The sequence below is a fragment of the Microtus oregoni genome, unplaced genomic scaffold, assembly GCF_018167655.1.
Source record: "Microtus oregoni isolate MIOR12 unplaced genomic scaffold, Mior012 000072F_ref0000427, whole genome shotgun sequence".
In the NCBI taxonomy this organism is placed as follows: Eukaryota; Metazoa; Chordata; class Mammalia; order Rodentia; family Cricetidae; genus Microtus; species Microtus oregoni.
The window spans coordinates 884,235-902,510 of NW_024543979.1; the positions used below are offsets into that span (position 1 = coordinate 884,235).

Sequence of the window (18,276 nt, forward strand, 5' to 3'; positions counted from 1 at the left end):
TTAAAGGCAGCCTCATTCAGAGTGCTTGTCTTTACAGCCAGTGTTGTGCTGTCTCCCAATAAACACTTCTACCTGCTTTGAGCTAAGTGAATGCTTTACTTTTTTCTTTCTTCCTTTTTTCTTTTTTGGGTTTTCAAGACAAAGTTTCTCTGTCTAGCATTGCCTGTTCTGGAACTTGCTCTTTAGACCAGGCTGACCTCATATTTACAGAGATCTACCTGCCTCTACCTCCCAAATACTAAAGGTGTGCACCAACATCTTTACCAAACTCTTTAGCCATAGTTATGTATGACTAGCTACTCTTGGCTATTGCATTTATTTTCTCATAATTTCATTTAGGATAAATGGCTTCTAATTTGTTTTTTATGGTGAGTAGCTTTTTAAAATATTACCAATAAGCCCAGTGTGGTCGCATGTGTCTATAATGCTAGCACTCAGGTTCTTGAGTTTCAGACCAACCTGGGCTAAGAGTCTATCTCACACCTGACCAAAAAATACTTTTTAAATCTAATTTTATTGTTGACACAGGGTCTCACAAAGCTCAGGCTAGCCTCCAGCTTCCTCCATAGCCAAGGATGACCTGAAACTCCTGATTCTTTGGCCTTTACCCAAGTTCTGGGATTGTAGGCATGTTGCTGTTAACATGGATTGACTTTTTAAAAGTTAAACTTTATCAGTTTTGTGCTCTATTATAATTACATGTTTTGGGCTGGTGATATGCTTCACTGGGTAAAGGCATTTGCCTGCAATCCTCATGACCTGAGTTTATCCCCAAGACCCATGAAGGAAAGAACAGACTCCTGACTGGTACACACATGTGTTGATGGAGGTTTCTGTTCCACCCAGTTCTGCAGCCATTCAGTCCCAAAGAAACACACAGAGGCTTACATTAATAATAAACTCGTTGGCCTATTAGCTCAGGTTTCTTATTAACTCTTACATCCTACATTAACCCATAATTCTTGTCTGTATCAGTGACATGGGTTGTTACCTTTTATCAGCAAGGCATTCTCATCTTGCTTCCTCTGCATCTGGGTTACAACTGCAGACTCAACTTTTCCACTTCCCAGATCTCCTGGTCTTGTTGCTTGCTTCTACTTCCTGCTTGGTCACCCTGCTTATACTTTCTGCCTGGCTACTGACCAAGCAGTGTTTTATTCAAACAAGTAACAGATCTTTACAAAGTACAGGACCATTGTCCCACAACATCCCCCCCTCCACACACCTTTTTCTTTTTATTTATTTTTTTGAGTCAGGGTTTCTCTGTGTATCTTTGGCTATCCTGGAACTCACTCTGTAGACCAGTCTGTTTTTGAACTCAGAGAGAGCTGACTGCCTCTGCCTCCCAAGTGCTGGGATTAAAGGTGTGTACCACCATACTCAACTACTTGCTTTCTCTCTTTTTTTTAAAACAGACTTTATTTTTTTCTTTTCTTTCCCAAGAGAAAATACATATTTTTTAAACACACTGTGACCGTTTTAGAGGTTTTCTTCATCTTTTAATCTATATTTACTGTAAATCTTTTTCTGACCACATGAGTCTTTAACTTGCTAGGCCATGTGGCTAGGATTAAAGCCGTGGCTTTGATGACTGGCTCCACCCCATTCCTTAGCTTTCTCAGAGTCTAGCTTCATGACAGAGGTACTGGTGGGAGCCATGTTTATTGCCAGAACTCTATAGAGTTTCAAGGTCCCTGCCACCACCTAGAAGCATGCTCTCAGCTATTCATAAAACACCATTTAAGTGTTTGCTGGCAGGTCCTCTTAACACAGCTCAAGGTTTTTGCAGTTAAAGCTGAGTCAGGAACCCTGTCTTAAATGAGACGCACTTGCCTCTAGCAAACAGAGCCCACCCAAGAAAATACTGCTACCAAGAAGCTGTGCTTAACTGTTTTTGTGTGTGTGTGTGTGTGTCTAGAATTACTTCCTAAACTCTCAGGTTTTAATGGATTTAGCTGTCCATGTTGGCACCATTTGTTGCCAGAGTTTCTGTCTGCCCGATCCCGCAGCCGTTCAGCCCCAAAGAAACACACAGAGGTCTACATTAATTATAAACTGGTTGGCCTATTAGCTAAGACTTCTTATTAGCTAATTCTTTTATTTTTTATTTTTTTTTGGATTTTCGAGACAGGGTTTCTCTGTAGCTTTGGTTCCTGTCCTGGAACTAGCTTTTCTAGACCAGGCTGGCCTCGAACTCACAGAGATCCGCCTGCCTCTGCCTCCCGAGTGCTGGGATTAAAGGCGTGCGCCACCACCGCCCGGCTTATTAGCTAATTCTTACATCTTAAAGTAGCCCATGATTCTTGTCTGTGTTAGCCCCAGCCACATGACTTGGTACCTTTATCAGTGAGGCATTCTCATCTTGCTTCCTCTGTGATGACTGCTGACTCAGCCTTTCCTCTTCCCAGAATTCTACTCTGGGCGCCCCACCTATACTTCCCGCCTGGCTACTGGCCAGTCAGCGTTTTATTCAAACAAGTGACCCATCTTTATAAAGTATAAGACCATTGTCACACAACACACATGCTGTGGAACACAGAATGCAGTATGGATGTTCACTTGTACTCCCAGTACCAGAGACCAGGTTAGGGAGGTGTTGATTAGGAGAGTTGAAGCTCATTTCAGCCTGCACTAGAGTAGACCTTGGCCTAAAAAGAAAGATAGATGAAGTTATATCTTTCCAAAGTTTTTAATTAGACTATATTAATTATAAAGTATGGGCTCATTATGATAGTTTCATACATGTATGTACTATGACCATACTCTCTCTCCATAACCCTTTCTTGCCATTTCCCTACGCTCGCTAAACCCCTGCCTCTTCTGACCAGTCCCCCTTCATTCATGACTTTTTTCTTTTTTTGGTGACCCACTGAGTGAGTTTAGTTGCCACAACACTGAAGAAAACGCCCCATCTCCCCACCACCCACTCACTGGTTTAGAGCAGCAGGAGGAGGTGGAGCAAAGGTAGGGAGACCCACCCAGAGGGCACCCTACCAGAGCCGTTCTCCTTCCCTTTGTGTTTTATATTGCCCACAACAGGGTTTTACGTTTGGTATTGTGTTTTATTTCTTGCTTTGAAAATTGATTTGTTTTTAAGAACCACTAAGCCATTTCATTTCCCGTTTCCTTTGATCTTAGGGAGACTGTGGCCTCTTAGTATTGCCCGTGTTATCTTATGTTCTGGGTCAACAATTCTTGAGGTCTCAGCCTCTATCACTCGTCCTCTCTGGTTCCCCTGGAAGACTTTAATGGACTTTCTTTAAGTAGCTGCACACTGTTCCTAGGAGGAATCTCTCGTCGCCCATCTTCTTCAAAGAGAACTTGAATAAATATTGCAGCCACTGTTTTATTTTTATTGATCCTGTGATGTTTTCATTAAAACAACCACAGCCATAAAGCACATCCATATTTTGACTTCTAAACATTTACGAGGCAGCTTCTACAGTTAGATCGTCAGAAACGTTGTCTTAATGGCTCCATGAGCTGTCATTGAGCTGCGTGGAATAATATAGATTGCTGTTTGCACGGTATCTCCGTCAGCACTTAGTGGAGTTAATCATAGTTCCCTGAAAAGCAAACACTCTCATAAAGATTTCCAGCCTCCCCTACCCCCAGAGATTAAACCTACCCTTGCACATGCTAGACAAGCACTTTGCCGCTCCGCTGTTGTTCTGCCCCTAACCTTTTGTTCTGTGTGCTGCTAAGTCTAAATCCCTTAGACGTCTGGTGCACTAAAACCACGTAGGTTTATTTGTAGGCTCCAGGGTTAACAGCATCATGGTTTTCATACTAGAATATTTTGAAATTGCCAGCAAATGTGTTATAACTAAAATTAAAAGTTATGATCATTCTGGAATTACTTTTTAGGCCTGAACATTTCATTGGATTGTGTATTAAGCACTAGCTTTTTCAGTTTAATTTTCTTTTGAGATAAGGTCTCTCTAAGTAGACCAGCCTGGCCTTGTTCTGGATGTCTGGTCCCCCTCCCCTGTTGGAATTAAAGGCATGTACCACCACACCTGGCTTCCGTTTCTTTGCTAAACTTTTTTTTTTATTACATATAGGTACTTTGCATGTTTGTATATGATTGAAGATACTTGTGAAGCCAGTTTTCTCCTCCCACCATATGGGTCCCAGGGTACTGGACTTGGTGGCAAGTGCCTTCACCCAGTGAGCCAGCCCCCCTTTTTTTTGTTTATTTTTAATAGTGTGTGTGTGTGTGTGTGTGTGTGTATAGGGGTGTGTGAGAGAGGGAGGGAGGGTATATGACTGGTGTGTGTGTGTGTGTGTGTGTGTGAGCACGCTTACACATATGTCCATGGAGTCCAGAGGCATCAGATCTCGTGGAGCTGTAGTTATAGGTGGTCCAGCAGTCTAATGTGGATTCTGGGAATTGAACTCTGGACTTCTGGAAAGAATAATGTGTGTTGTTAACCCTGAGCCATTTTCCGGCTCCCATGTATGCATACATACACATGGATGTATGGAGCACAGGGCCTCTTACACTTCAACCCTGTGTGTCCCCAGCCCCACTGCTAGCTTTAGAAGGCATGTTCTAGAGTGTTATATATGTGTAATGGTATATGGTGTAATTAATTATTGGCCATTTCCGTAAGCACCTTAAAGGCATTTTATGTTCACATAGAAACCGAGTAAGTGTTCAAGAATGGATGAAATCTTCAGAATGCACTGTCTGTTTCTCTGCTGTGCAGTAGTACTTTCTCACCAAGTAGGACAGACAGATAGCTAACACATGGCCTCTAGATGATGCAAACATGCTGGGTGTCTTTCTTTTTACTCTGCCTTCTAGCTTTCTGTTTATCCCACCATGGGGTGGGAGGCTTTATAGGTAAGGATGGGGGCACGATGGATGAGAAGTTGGTTTAAATAGTCTCTAGCGTTTCAGGCTTTCTCCAAAAGTTTACAATTATCTCACACTTTGCACCTCTTCTCTGGGAGTTCTCCGAGAAGAGTGGCTGCACACTTCTGACCCCACTTTTTCCTCACTACACGCACACCTGCCCAGATTTCTAATACATACCCAGACCCTTGTTTTGGTCTTAAGGAAAATTATGCACACCAAGAAAACAGTTTTGTTCATATTGATCTATTAACTATTAGATATTCTAACTTTATTCCATGGCTGTTACTGGTAACTTCAGTTTTCTGCACAGTACCCATGTGTATTTGTATGTGTATGTGAGTGTAGTGTGTGTGGGAGAGAAAGAGAGAGAGCGTAGTGTGTGTGGGGGAAAGTATAGTGTGTGTGTATGTGTATGCGTGTGTGTCCATTCGTTAGTGCTGTGGCTCAGAAGCTTTGGAGGGGCCCCATGAAGTGAGCAGGCAGTGTCACCTGCAGCACACTGGGTGTACTGGTCCTGGAGGTGGGATCGGGAAAGGTGTGCATTTGTTTCTGTACATGATGGTAGTATGTGCTCATGCTGTGTGACCTGGAGGACCTGTTTTAATTACATAAGACATAGAGAGTCCATACATGATGGCAGCATGTACTGATGCTGTGTGACCTGGAGGACCTGTTTTAATTACATAAGATATAAGAGGACTCATATATTATGGTAGCATGTGCTAATGACGTGTGACCTGGAAGACCCGTTCTAATTACATAAGACACAGAGAACCCATACATGATGGCAGCGTGTGCTGATGCCGTGTGACCTGGAGGACCTGTTCTAATTACATAAGACACAGTGATCCCACTTTGCCAGGAAGAGGATTGTATATTTTCAGGGCCTTCTGTGCACTCTGGTGTGGTATGGATATATTTGAAAACCTGTTATTTTTACACTGAGTAGACCAGGTGACTAGGCCTGAGAGCCTTTTCTGATTGCGGTGTATCTTTGTAGAAATTAGTTTGGATTAACGTCTAACCTCTAGTCCTACATAAGTATTTATCATATTGGAATTAACACTGAGCAGTAGAGGACTTTTCATTGTGTTATAGTTTTGGTTGTGAGCCCAGCCTTTAATGGCCGAGCCGTCTCTCCAGCCTGTTAATTATTACTATTATTATTGCTCTTTTGTTTCTGAGACAAGCTCTCATTGTGTAGCTCTGGCTGGCCTAGAACTCATAGAAGTCCATGCTCTACCACACCTGACGAAGGACTTTTCATTTTAAGGAGGAGCAGTAAACTTCAGTACTTTGTTCATATGAATATCAACATGAAAAATGTTTGTTTAGGGAAACATGTTAGAAGAGTGCATTTTCTTTTCTTTCTTCTTCTTCTTCTTTTTTTTTTTTAGACCGAGTTTCTCTGTAGCTATGCCTGGAACTAGCTCTTGTAGACCAGGCTGGCCTTGAACTCACAGAGATGTGCTGGGATTAAAGGCAGTGCACCACCACTGCCTGGCAGAGGAGTGCATTTTCAAGCAATATTTTATCTATTAATAAACAATTTTAGTTACTTCTTCCCTGCTGGACCAACAGTGACAAAGTCCTGATGGAGAGGTGACAGGGAATGAGAAGATAGAGGGGGGAAATATATATATATATATATGTGTGTGTGTGTGTGTGTGTATGTGTGTCTATAAATGCTGGGTTCTGGCCATCTTGCACAAACTTTGTTTTATGTCAAGCAAATTTATTAAAAAGTACAGCATCATATATACTGTTTGCAAGGGAAAAATGGCCATGGTCAGCAGAGAGCCAAATCAGACAATGTGTCAGCAGAGAGCACAGGACGTCTCAGACTCAGCTGCCTTAGAACTGATAACCACAGCCAAGGAGGAAGAGGTGGGTCTTCAGAAGCCACAACCTTGACTCCTCTGAGGCACTGGCTCCAGCCCTCAACCAGTCCTGCCAAGTCCACTCCTGTGTCAGGGCCTGGTATGCCCCAACATAGAAACTATTTTTCCTTAACGAGACACAATTCACACAGCCATCTTGGAAGGGCATCTCAGGCATTATCCATCCTGAAGATCTACCCGCATTTATTATACCAAACACCTTTTATCCCCCAGGTAAGCCAAGGTGGATACCCATTAATATTCTCTTTTCAGGGGACGTGGGGCTACCGAAAGACCTGCAACTTAAGTCACCAGCTTTGGCAACAACACCTCTCCCCAGGCCATCTACGTTTTAACAGAGGAGAAGGAGCCATACATCCTGGCTTTTGTCAGGTGGCTAGCTTGTTTGGCAGGATTGCAGCTGTCTTGGAAATTAAGCATGGCCAGAGAGCCTGTCTGTAAACATTTTGTATGAAATATGGGCCCACAGCTCCTCTGAGGCGCTGGCTCCAGCCCTCAACCAGTCCTGCCAAATCCACTCCTGGACAAGGACACTGAGCCCTTTGTCCCTTTGTCTTTTCATTGGGGCCTCTGAAGAAGTCTTAGGTCGGTCCGACTCCCACACCATCTACCATTTCTCCTCTTCAGCTATCCCCCAACATTTGCCCTTCCTGACTATTTATCATCTCTCTCTCCTCTTTTGAAAATAATATCCCACAGGGTCCATGTAGTGCTGCTCATGTGCCCATGGTAATGGTGTGGGGCCAGCCACTGGAGCAGCGTGTCCTCGGTAGCTTTGTCAACTTGACATCACCTAGAGTCATCAGGGAAGAAGCCCTTTATCATTGCTTAGACCAGATTGGCCTGAGGGGGACTATCTTGATTATTGATTGATTGGGGGTGGGGTCCAGCTCTCTGGACAGCACCATCCTTGGCAGTGACCCTGGACTGTGTAAGAAGCTAGCAAAGCAGTCTTCTTCCAGAGCTTTGCTTCATGCTCCTGCTTAAGCTCCTGTCCTCACTTCCCCTATGGCTGTCTTAGTTAAGGTTTCCCTTGTATGATGAAACACCATGACCAAAAGCAAGCTGGAGAGGAAAGGGTTTATTTGTCTTCAAAAGGAAGTCACAACAGAAGCTCAAGCAGGGCAGGAACTTGGAGGCAGGAGCTGATGTAGAGGCCATGGAAGATGCTGCTTACTGGCTTGCTCAACTTGCTTTCTTACAGAACCCACCATCACCAGCGCAGGGATGGCAACACCCATAATGGGCTGGGACCTCCCCCATAAAAATACCCTACAGACTTGCTTGCTACTGAACCTTATGGAGGGAGGCATTTCTTTAACTGAGGTTCCCTCCTCTTTGATGACTCTAGATTACCTCAAGTTGACATAAAACTAGCCAACACAATGGTGGACTGAGACCTGAACATAAAAGCCAAATAAATCCTTCCTCCCGGGCTGGAGAGATGGCTCAGTGGTTAAGAGCACTGGCTGCTCTTCCAGAGGTCCTGAGTTCAATTCCCATCACCCCCACATGGTGGCTCACAACTCTCTGTAATGAGATCTGGTGCCCTCTTCTGGTCCTCAGGCATACATGCAGGCAGAACACTATACATAATAAAAAATAAAGTCTTTAAAAAAAAATTCTTCCTCCCTTAAGTTGGTCTTTGTCAAAATGTTTTATCACAGCAACAGAAACTGGAACAGTGGGCAGTTGGGGGAGGCTGCTTGTTCATTTCCCGGCTGCCTAGAGTCCCAAAATAATCACACATAAATCTATATTAATTGTAGTACTGTGTTGGGGGCCAGCCCCAACAAAAATACCTTTCTCCAGAGTGGAGGTGTGGAAATTTAGGAATATAGTAAAATGTACAAAGACGTGAACAAAAATAATAAAATACAGAAACCTATAGGACAGGATCAGTAGGGAACTTTTCAGTGGTTGCCAGTGTTTAATTTCCAACTGGTTAATATACCCCGACACCAAAAGGTAGGAGTAAAACAAATGACTGCATTGACATACCAATTGAAAGTCACAGGGTACATTCATCACACTCACACCCTAGACTCACACCCTAGACCAAACATTCTGTAGGCAAACCACTCCCTGGGTAGAATCCCAAGTGATTTCTTTAATGGTCTGTCCTATCCCTTTAAGAGACAAGCCCTGCCCACCCCCTCACCCCCCTACCCCCCCCCCACCCCTGTCCGCTGAGGCAGGCATATTTTTCCTTCCTGCTTGCATCCCGAGTCTCTTTCTGTCTCCCTGTCGAAGAGGCAGCTCTGTCTCTCCCTTCTCCCCACTTCTCCCCTTTCCCCTTCTGTTTCTCTGTCTCTCTTTGCCTCTCTCTCTCTGCCCTTCTCCCTTTCTCCCCTTTCTGATGTGGGAGTGTCATATATCAATCTGTTGATTTCATTGGTTAAAAAAATAAACTGCTTGGCTGGCCCTCATAGGTTAGAACACAGGTGGGTGGAGTAAACAGAACAGAATGCTGGGAGGAAGAGGAAGTGAGCTCAGACTCCACAGCTCTCCTCTCGGGAGCAGACGCCTCAGAGAGACTCCATGCTCCCCGCTCCCGGGAAGATGCATGCGATGAAGCTCCGACCCAGGATGGACGTAGGCTAGAATCTTCCCGGTAAGACCGGTGCTACACAGATGATAAGAAATGGGCTAGTCCAGGTGCGGGAATTAGCCTAGAAGAGGCTAGATGGAAATGGGCCAAGCAGTGTTTAAATGAATACAGTTTGTGTGTTGTTATTTTGGGCATAAGCTAGCCAAGCAGGTGGCCGGGGTGCTGGGAACGCAGCCCCACTGCTCTTATTTCAACACCTTTCCCCTCCATAACCCACTAAATATCCAGCCTCACCTGCTGTCTCTTACCCGCCGTACAGCTCCCTGCCCTGGACCAGCTGCCTTCGGAGACCTGTGGAGTGGTCTTTTGGCCTGCCATCAGTCTGCCTCTCGTGGGACTGACTGCCCCATTGAGATCTCTCACCTACCACATGGCTGGGACTTGTGGCCTGCTGCAGCCACTTTAGAAATTGTGCCATCCCTGCCTGGGGTGGCTGCTCTTGGGACCTGAGGCGAGGTCTCATGGCCCACTGGGCCTACTGCGGCCACTTGGGGATTATCCGCATTTTACTTAATCCATTACAGTTTCCATTAAGGGAACTGAATTTAGTTGGATCCTTAGACTTGTAGTAGGAACCAACTACTTCCCTATTTCAGAAGCACAAGGTTTGGCAACTAGCCACACCTGTTGACAATAGCTTTGTGAGAGCAGAACTCTGATTTACAACTAGGTGGGACCTTTGTTTGAGCACAGTAACCTTGAATAAACTAGAAACAAGTCCCAAACTCTTTTGGCCTCTACAATACTGTTTGGCCAATAGCTTAAGTGTATTTCTGGCTAACTCTTATATCTTAAGTTAACCTATTTCCATTAATCTTTGTGCCATGTGACTGTGGTTTACTGTGTAAAGTTCTGGCATCTGTCTCTGGTGGGACTATGTGGCTTCTTCCTGACTCCACCTACTATCTCTGTATATTTCTTTGAGCCTAGCTTTACTTTGCTGAAAGCAGCTTCTTTATTAACCAATAAGAGCAATACATATACAGAAAGACTTCCCACACCAGTGGGCAACCTGCCAGTGCCCATATCCCCAAGGAAAAATGACCCCCTTGTTCCCCTGCAGCCAGCAGCCAGTAGGTCCTTTGCTGGGTGTGCATTCTGGCGTACCCTTCCCCCACCAATGTTGGACTTTTGACTGGCTTGATCTTGTTCATGGCATTTCCCAGCACATTCTGCCTCCTCATCCTTGAGATGTGCCCTGCGTTTTGGGAAAGTGGGGTTGATTTAGATGTGACATTAAGGTTAATAAAAGGAGTGCATGTTTGTACATTCCTTGAACGTCTATTATTGAAGATATCTGGATTCTTGAATTTTTCTATCTGTGAATGTGTGTGTACAGTGTGCATGCAGAGCCCCAAAGAGGGTAGTGTATCCCCTGATGGAAGTTAGAGGTGGTTGTGAGCCACCACGTGAGAGCTGGGAATGGGTCCTCTCCAAGAGCAGCCAGCGCTCTTAACCTCTCCAGCCCTGATGTCTGGGTTCTTATATCTGTCTTTGGTCTTTGTGGTACATCTGTGGCCTCTGGAAAACCCAATTCATACTCTCACTAAAAGAAAAGAAGGGAGGGGCGAAGGCAGTGACATCCTAAAATTTATCAGAAACTATTAATACTTGTTTGAAGGTGACTGAAACTCTGCTAACTTGTCTATAAAGTTTTCTTTATTATTGACAATATCAACATCTTAGTGTTCTGTGAAGGTACTTTGACTTTTCAGGTTCCGTAGAAGTTCCCAGAACACTCAAGGGTTTTGAGTTAATAGTTTTAGAATTTTTGTTTGGTTCTGTTACCATTTTCCTTTGGTTTCTTTTCTAGGCCAAAATGAGAGTATGTGAGCTGGGTGTGGTAGCCTGTGCCTGTAGTACCTGTAGTACTATAGTGCCTATAGTACCAGTACTCACTAGGTCAAGGCACATGGACGGGAGTTCTAGGCTAGCCTGGACGACATAGCAAACTTAGGTAGCAAAATATCCCCCCCCCCCCAAACTCTGTGTATTTCTTATTTTTGTAGAATTTATTAAATTAAAGTACCTTTTAGCCAAGCATGGTGTTGTATACCTATAATCTGGGAGGCTAAGGCATAAGGATTGCAAATGTGAGGCCAGTCTAGGCCCAATAGTGAGCCCCATCTCAAGAAGGCGAGTTTTTAATGAACAGAGTGAATTTAATCAGGCTTGTTGAATTTAACTCATTATAGAGTCTCACTTAAAATACAAGATCTCTGCAGCATGGATATACCGCACATGGGTTCTGCACTCAAGGTTGGATTTCTTCCGAAGACTGGCTGCACCACCTCACCCTGAACCTGCACGGTGCCCACTGTACTTGGCTGGTTCCCCCACTGCACTGCAGGAAAACCTTTGCACCTGCAGCTCCTCGAGCTCGTTGGCAGTGGGGGCTGGGCCTTCTCTTTGTAACCCACTTGTCCACTCCCTACTGAAGCATTACCATATCTTGATAATAGTAGACGATTGAAAGAAGCTGCTACATGTGCCGGAATATAATTTGAAGAGATACATGTATGTTTAGACATGTTAACTAAAGAGGATCCAAGAGTTATTAGTGTATCAGTAGAGCTTCTGCTTAGCAGGCTAAGGGCTCGGGGTTCAGTCCTCTGCACCAAACAATACTTTAAAAACTAAGTCATTTATGTGGTGTTTTGCTTGCATGCATGTCTGTGCACTACATGCTGGCAAGTTCTCTGGGAGGACAGAAGAGGGTGTGGGGTCCCTCGGGTCTTTGTCACAGTTGGTTGTGAGACCGATGTGGATTCGGGAATCAAATCCGGGTCCTCTGCAAGAGCCAGTTCTTAACTGTGGAGCCATCTCTTTAGCCTAGCCCCCAAATAAATAACATTTTGATCAATGAGAGATTATAGTCTCAGTGCATGAGTTACTGGCATATTATTTGTTAATGAGTTGCTTTGCATATAACTTTGTCTTCTGTTTGGTTTTTTAGTTTTGATTTTTTTTTTTTTTTTTTTTTTTGGTTTTTTCGAGACAGGGTTTCTCTGTGGTTTTGGAGCCTGTCCTGGAACTTGCTCTTGTAAACCAGGCTGGTCTCGAACTCACAGAGATCCGCCTGCCTCTGCCTCCCGAGTGCTGGGATTAAAGGCGTGCGCCACCACCGCCTGGCTGGTTTTTTAGTTTTTTGAGACAGGGTCTCGCATTGTATACCATACTGGCCTGGAACTCACTCACTATATATCTGAGGTTAGCTCACTCTGGGGCCGTTCCTCCTGTCTCAGTCTCCCAAGTGTGTACTCACAAGTGCAGGGCCTCACGCCTGCTGCATGTCTGCTGTAGAGTGCTCTCTAGGAATCCGAACCAAGAAAGCCACTTCCTCTCCTACATTGTCATGGCTTACCATCCAGCAGATGTCTGAGCCGGCCTCAGGATGGAGAGGGTTAGTGGTTAAAGGCACCTGCTGCTCTTGCTAAGGACCCACATTCCGTTCCCAGCATCCACATGGTAGCTCGCAACGTCTTAACTGTAGTTCCAGAGCACCTGGTGTCCTCTGGACATACGTACAAAGGGCCACACCCATACGCATAAAATAAAAATGAATAATAAAAAACAAAACAAAAATAAAGCAAGCAAACAGAAAGAATTTATGGTCTAACATGTAGTCTGAGAGTTAGCAGATTTGCATAAATAGCTGGGGAACTTGGTCTTTCTGGGCTACATGGTCTCAGCTCTGCCATTGTGGCCCCCAAATAGCCAGATAAATAAATGTAAATAAATGATTGTGGTTGAATTTCAATAAAACTTCATAAATGGAAGCAGGACCAGCTTGCCAGTTACTGCTCTAGTGTCCCTTTGTTAGTCTCCTTGTGTCCCACTGGGAGACCCACAGCAGCGATTTCCGTTGAGATTCCACTGCTGAAGTTGTTAGATGAGATTATAAAACACAGCTTACATGGTACAATTTAAAGAATAACATTCTTTTTCTTCCTGTCGTACCTTTTTCCCCAGGACACCTTATTTCCGTACATCAAAGAGAATGTCAAGGAGTACCTGCAGACACACTGGGACGAGGAGGAGTGTCAGCAGGATGTCAGCCTGCTGAGGAAACAGGTCAGGACTCTCCTCTTCCACCCAGAGTCTCAGAGTGGAGGGAACACGCTGTGAGCGCTGTCAGTCAGTGCCCTGGATGCTGAGGGGTGGAAGCTGCAGGGCCTTGTGGGCCTAGCCATCCACAGCGTGTCATAAAGCAAGCGAGTCATAGCAACTCGTCTGTGGAGTTGCTTCTCTCAGAGGCTGTTTATAAACTTGGGCCTTTCTGGTGGAGTCCAAGAGGTTTGGTAGAGTCATCACATCTCATTGATATCACCAGGTGACAGCACCTTGTCACTTTCTTCTGTCCTATCTCATGGCATGAAACTACCCCCTAACGGCCTCACAGGTCCCCACATCATGCCTCTCTGCCAGACTTCTCAACCAGACTGCGCTCTGTTGCTCCAGTCAGTCTGTACTTTTTCCTTCCACATGGTGTGCTGGCGTCAGTGGCAAAGATCTTCATGGTGTGTGGCCCCCACCAGCCGTTTTCCTACACTGGATTGTGGAATGCTCTCTAAAAAACAGGTCTTTTATTTATGGTGAGAAGTTAGGTTTAGAAATAATTGTAACATCCATTGAATCATGCAGTGTTTGGGTTTGCTGAGTTTTCTGGATAATGTGAGGTCAGTGTGAAATAATCCCCTTCATCTTTTTATTGTCTCAAAAATGTTCCATACATACATATTTCATGTTCAGATAATGCATTACATTGTTACAGAGTCCTTGTATATGCATTTCTTTTAATTATGTGTATGTGTGTGCGTGCGTGCATGCATGCATCTATATACACACATGCCATGGTTCACTTGTGGAGGTCAGAGCACAAATTGAGAGAGTCATTTCTCTCCTTTTGATCATGTGGGTCCCCCAGAGATTGAACTCAGGTCATCAGGCTTAGTGGCAAGTGCTTTATACCTAGTGATCCATATTTGCCAGATCATTCCTTTAAGAATAATTTTTAACAGTTCTCAGGATAATTGATAGTTGGAGAAAACTGATCTGCCTGGTTTTGCTCTATCTTTTTTAATATAACTATGCATGGGTATGTGTGTGTGTGCAAGTATATGTGTGTAAGGCTCTTTAAATATATGCATGAACAGAGTTGATTTGTTTCTGATTTAAAGGCTGAGGAAGATGCGCACCTGGATGGCGCTGTCCCGATCCCCGTGGCGTCTGGAAATGCAGTGGATGATCTCCAGCGGATGATCCAGGCCGTGGTGGACAATGTGTACTGGCAGATGTCTCATGACCGGAAGACCACGGCGCTCAAACAGCTGCAGGGTCACATGTGGAAGGCAGCTTTCGCAGCGGGCCGCATGAAGGCAGAGTATGTGCTCTAACGCTAAACCATTTCCCAGGCCTCAGATCCACAGCCCCCCCCCCCCTTCCTCTTTTTCCCGCGTAACTTGCACAGTTAGTAAAAATAAAGTTGCTAGGTGTGATAATACACCTTTAAATCCTAGCACTTAGGCAGAGGCATGAAGCACAAATTCCAATTGTTCTTAATAAAAATTCAGAGTCAGCTATCAGGGGTGAAAGCTGAAGGACAAGAGAAGCAGAGCGGCAGCCACTAGAGTTCTTACTTCTACTAATGCTCAGACCATAGGGTTGGTCCTGTCCTCAGACTGCACTGAGCTCCTGTCTCCTCCCGCCTTATATTCTTCTCCACCCCATCATATCACTCTTGTCTCCACCTCCCTAGTACTGGGATCACCTTTGTGTGAGCTCTGTTTCTCTTTTAGGCAGATTCAATCTTGTGTAGCCCAGGGTGGCCTTGAACTCACAGAGATCCCTCTGCCCCTGTCCCCCAAGTCCTGGGATTAAAGGTGTGTGCACCGTTCCCTGGCCTCTTGCTCTGTACTCTGATCTTCAGGCAAGCCTGATTTGTTAAAACACAAGCAAAATATCACCACAGAGGCAGGCAGGTTCTAGGCATGGCAAACCAAGGCTACATAGAGAGACCCTGTTTCAAGAAAGGTCAGATTGATGTTGCTCTCATTGTAGCTAATGAGTTGTTTTCTTTTCCCCTGGAAGCTGTGTCCCCCAGATCTGTGCTTTTGTGGGAGGTGAAAGACTTTGGTTCTGTTTTTTAATTCAGCCTGGTGTGGTGTTGGGAGCTGGCCTTCCTGAGCCTTCTGTGGGCTAACCAGGTCACAGCCACCCTGTGGCAGGCACACAGTGACACCAGTGACAACACTCGATGACAGCGCTGGGGGTCACTTCTCTAGCCATCATGCTTTTTGCTGCTGAGAGAAGCGAGAGGGCTCAGCAGTCGGCTGGGCAGTTAGTAGTCCTGGGAGACCCAGTGCCCACTCTGACTGCCATGGGCACATACATACATTGTGCATGCAAAACAGTCAAACATATAAAATAATAAACATCAGAAAGAGAGAGAAGTAAGCCTGTGAAACCGTGTTACTTTGAGTTAGTCCCTGGCACTGTTACCTCCTCTGCTCTTTGAGCACCTTCATAATCTCGGAGTCTCAGTTTGGGATTTCTGCTAGTTCTCCTGCCAAGCGTTGTATTGCTGAGACTGAACAACAAATGGTAACAGTTGTGGGCCAGTGAGATGGCTTAGTGAGCAAGGGTTCTTGCTGCCAAGGCCGACAACCTGAGTTCAGTCCCTGGAGCCACACTGTGGAAAGAGATGAATGACTTCTGCAGGTTAACCTTTGACCTTGATATGTGTGCTATGGCATGTGCTGGTGTGTGCAGGTATGTGTCTGCACTTGCATGTACATGCACACAGAGACACACACAGTTGGTACAAATATTAAAGATAGGGTCTCATCATATGTATATCCTAGGCCTGGACTTGGAGTCTAGCCAACATAGCTTCACCCTGGGATTTTCCTGCACCGGCCTTCTCAGGGCTGGACTTTATGGTGTGCTTCCATACCCAGCTGACCCGAGAGGGTCTTTTTAAAGGATTTTAGTCAGTTGCTTTATGTAAATCCTCAGGTTGAAGGCCATTTTCAGCTGCCTGTTTTTTGTATTTTTTATATTTTGTTTTGTTAAATGAGAGGTCTGTGTCTGCGACAAGATCTGCCTATTAAAGGAAACATTGCTGTCCCAGGGTGTGCCCTTACATATGTGCAGGAAGTACTCTTAACATATGTGCGGGATGGGGAGGAAAGCATTTTCATGGCTTCTCAAAGAACAGTGAAGGTAAATGAGTCTGTTCTTACAAATTGCATCAATTAAGCAATAATATTGTTCATGGTGTTTATTTATATTTAGCTCCTTGAATGAAAACATAGTCACTTTCTTAACTTTATTATTTATTTGTGTAAGTTTTTGGCCTTACACACTTACGTCTGTAAGTACATCACACACATGCCTGGTGCCCATGGAGGTCAGAAGAGGGCATTGGATTCCCTAGAACGGAGTTACAGGCGTTTGCGAGCCTCCATGTGGGTGCTGGGAGAGGAACACTAAATGCTCTTACATCTGAGCTGTGTCTGCCCATTAATTACTTTCTTATTTCATCTCTTCATGCTTTTCTATTGTCAAGTGCTATCCTCTCCACGAAACTTGTTGCTTCTAATCTGTGATCCTGGAACTCAGTGACCTGTGTCTTAGGACCACAGGAGTTTCCTGTCTCATGGAGCGGCTTCTCAGGTTACTGTTCATGCCAGGGCAGAGAGGCATGGCGACTGCATATCCTCTTGATTTTCACCTGGCTCCATGGTGTTTCTGCTTTCTAATTAGCTGCTTTCCCTCCAGGTTCTTTGCAGATGTGGTCCCAGCAGTCAGAAGGTGGAGAGAGGCTGGAATGAAGGTGTACATCTATTCTTCAGGGAGTGTGGAGGCTCAGAAGCTGCTCTTTGGGCATTCCACAGAAGGGGATATCCTTGAGGTCGGTTACTTGGTGGCTGTGTTGAATACCATGACCAAAGCCACCTGGGGAGGTTTTATTTGACTTACACTTTCTCACAAAGTCATTTGGGGAGTTAGGGTAGGAACTCAAGCAGGAAGCTGGAGGTGGGCACTGATGCAGAGACCGCAAATGAGGGCTGCTCTATTGGTTTGCTCAGCTTGTTTGTTCACGCATCTGAGGGCCACCTGCGCAAGGGTGGTACCACGCACTAATCAAGAAAATGCTCCTCAGATAAGTCCAGAGGCTAATCTGATGGAGAAAATCCCTTAATTGAGGTTTTGTTTTTTTATTTTCTTCAAAGATGACTCTAGTTGGTATCGAATTGACAAACTAACCAGCACCCTTGGATTTTTTTGTTTGCTACTGTCAAAACATGAAATATCGACTAGTGAAAAGCACCTACTGAGTAAGCTCCATCGGCAGCTAGACAGGGAAAAGATGTGGGAAACTGAAGGTACCTTGAGTGGAGGGGTGAATGACCTGGGCCACAGGTCATCCATCAGTGACAGGTTCCTTAGAAGTGAGTAGGGGGATGAGAAAATGGGATGCTGGGAAAGTTTGGGGTCAGGAGGTCCTGCACAAGCTGATGGTTCACACGGCAAGCGCATCTTACATACAGCTTGCAAGGGGGAAAATGGGGCAGTGCTGGTCGGGAGTTAATCAAGCACACTGTACAAGGGGACACAGGATGTCTTAGATGTGCCAGGGACTGAGCACAGCCACCTTGGGACTGATAACTCCAGTCTCGTGGGAAAGTCAAGTTTCCAGGAACAGAGACCACAACTCCTTTGAGGCCCTGCTTAGAGCCCCAGATTGGACCTTGCCAAGTCTGCCCTTGAGGGAAGACCGAACTAGGTTCCTTTTGTTCTTTTACCAGGGCCTCTGAGAGACCCTGGCTCTGCATGGCTTTCTGCAGGTGAACTGTTTCGTGTAGTAGCAGCTTTTGAAATAGAAGCCTCTTAAA

At 45.1% G+C, this 18,276-nt stretch overlaps 1 protein-coding gene across 1 annotated transcript in view; it reads left to right on the plus strand.

Moving 5' to 3' along the window:
- The window catches only part of LOC121440929 (enolase-phosphatase E1), a 29,135-nt gene that overhangs the window by 6,196 nt on the left and 4,663 nt on the right, over nt 1-18,276 (plus strand). The window contains exons 2-4 of the mRNA XM_041641958.1: nt 13,349-13,450; nt 14,557-14,759; nt 17,159-17,291. Of these exons, the coding sequence (XP_041497892.1) occupies nt 13,349-13,450; nt 14,557-14,759; nt 17,159-17,291 (438 nt within the window). The remainder of the gene's footprint in view (nt 1-13,348; nt 13,451-14,556; nt 14,760-17,158; nt 17,292-18,276) is intronic.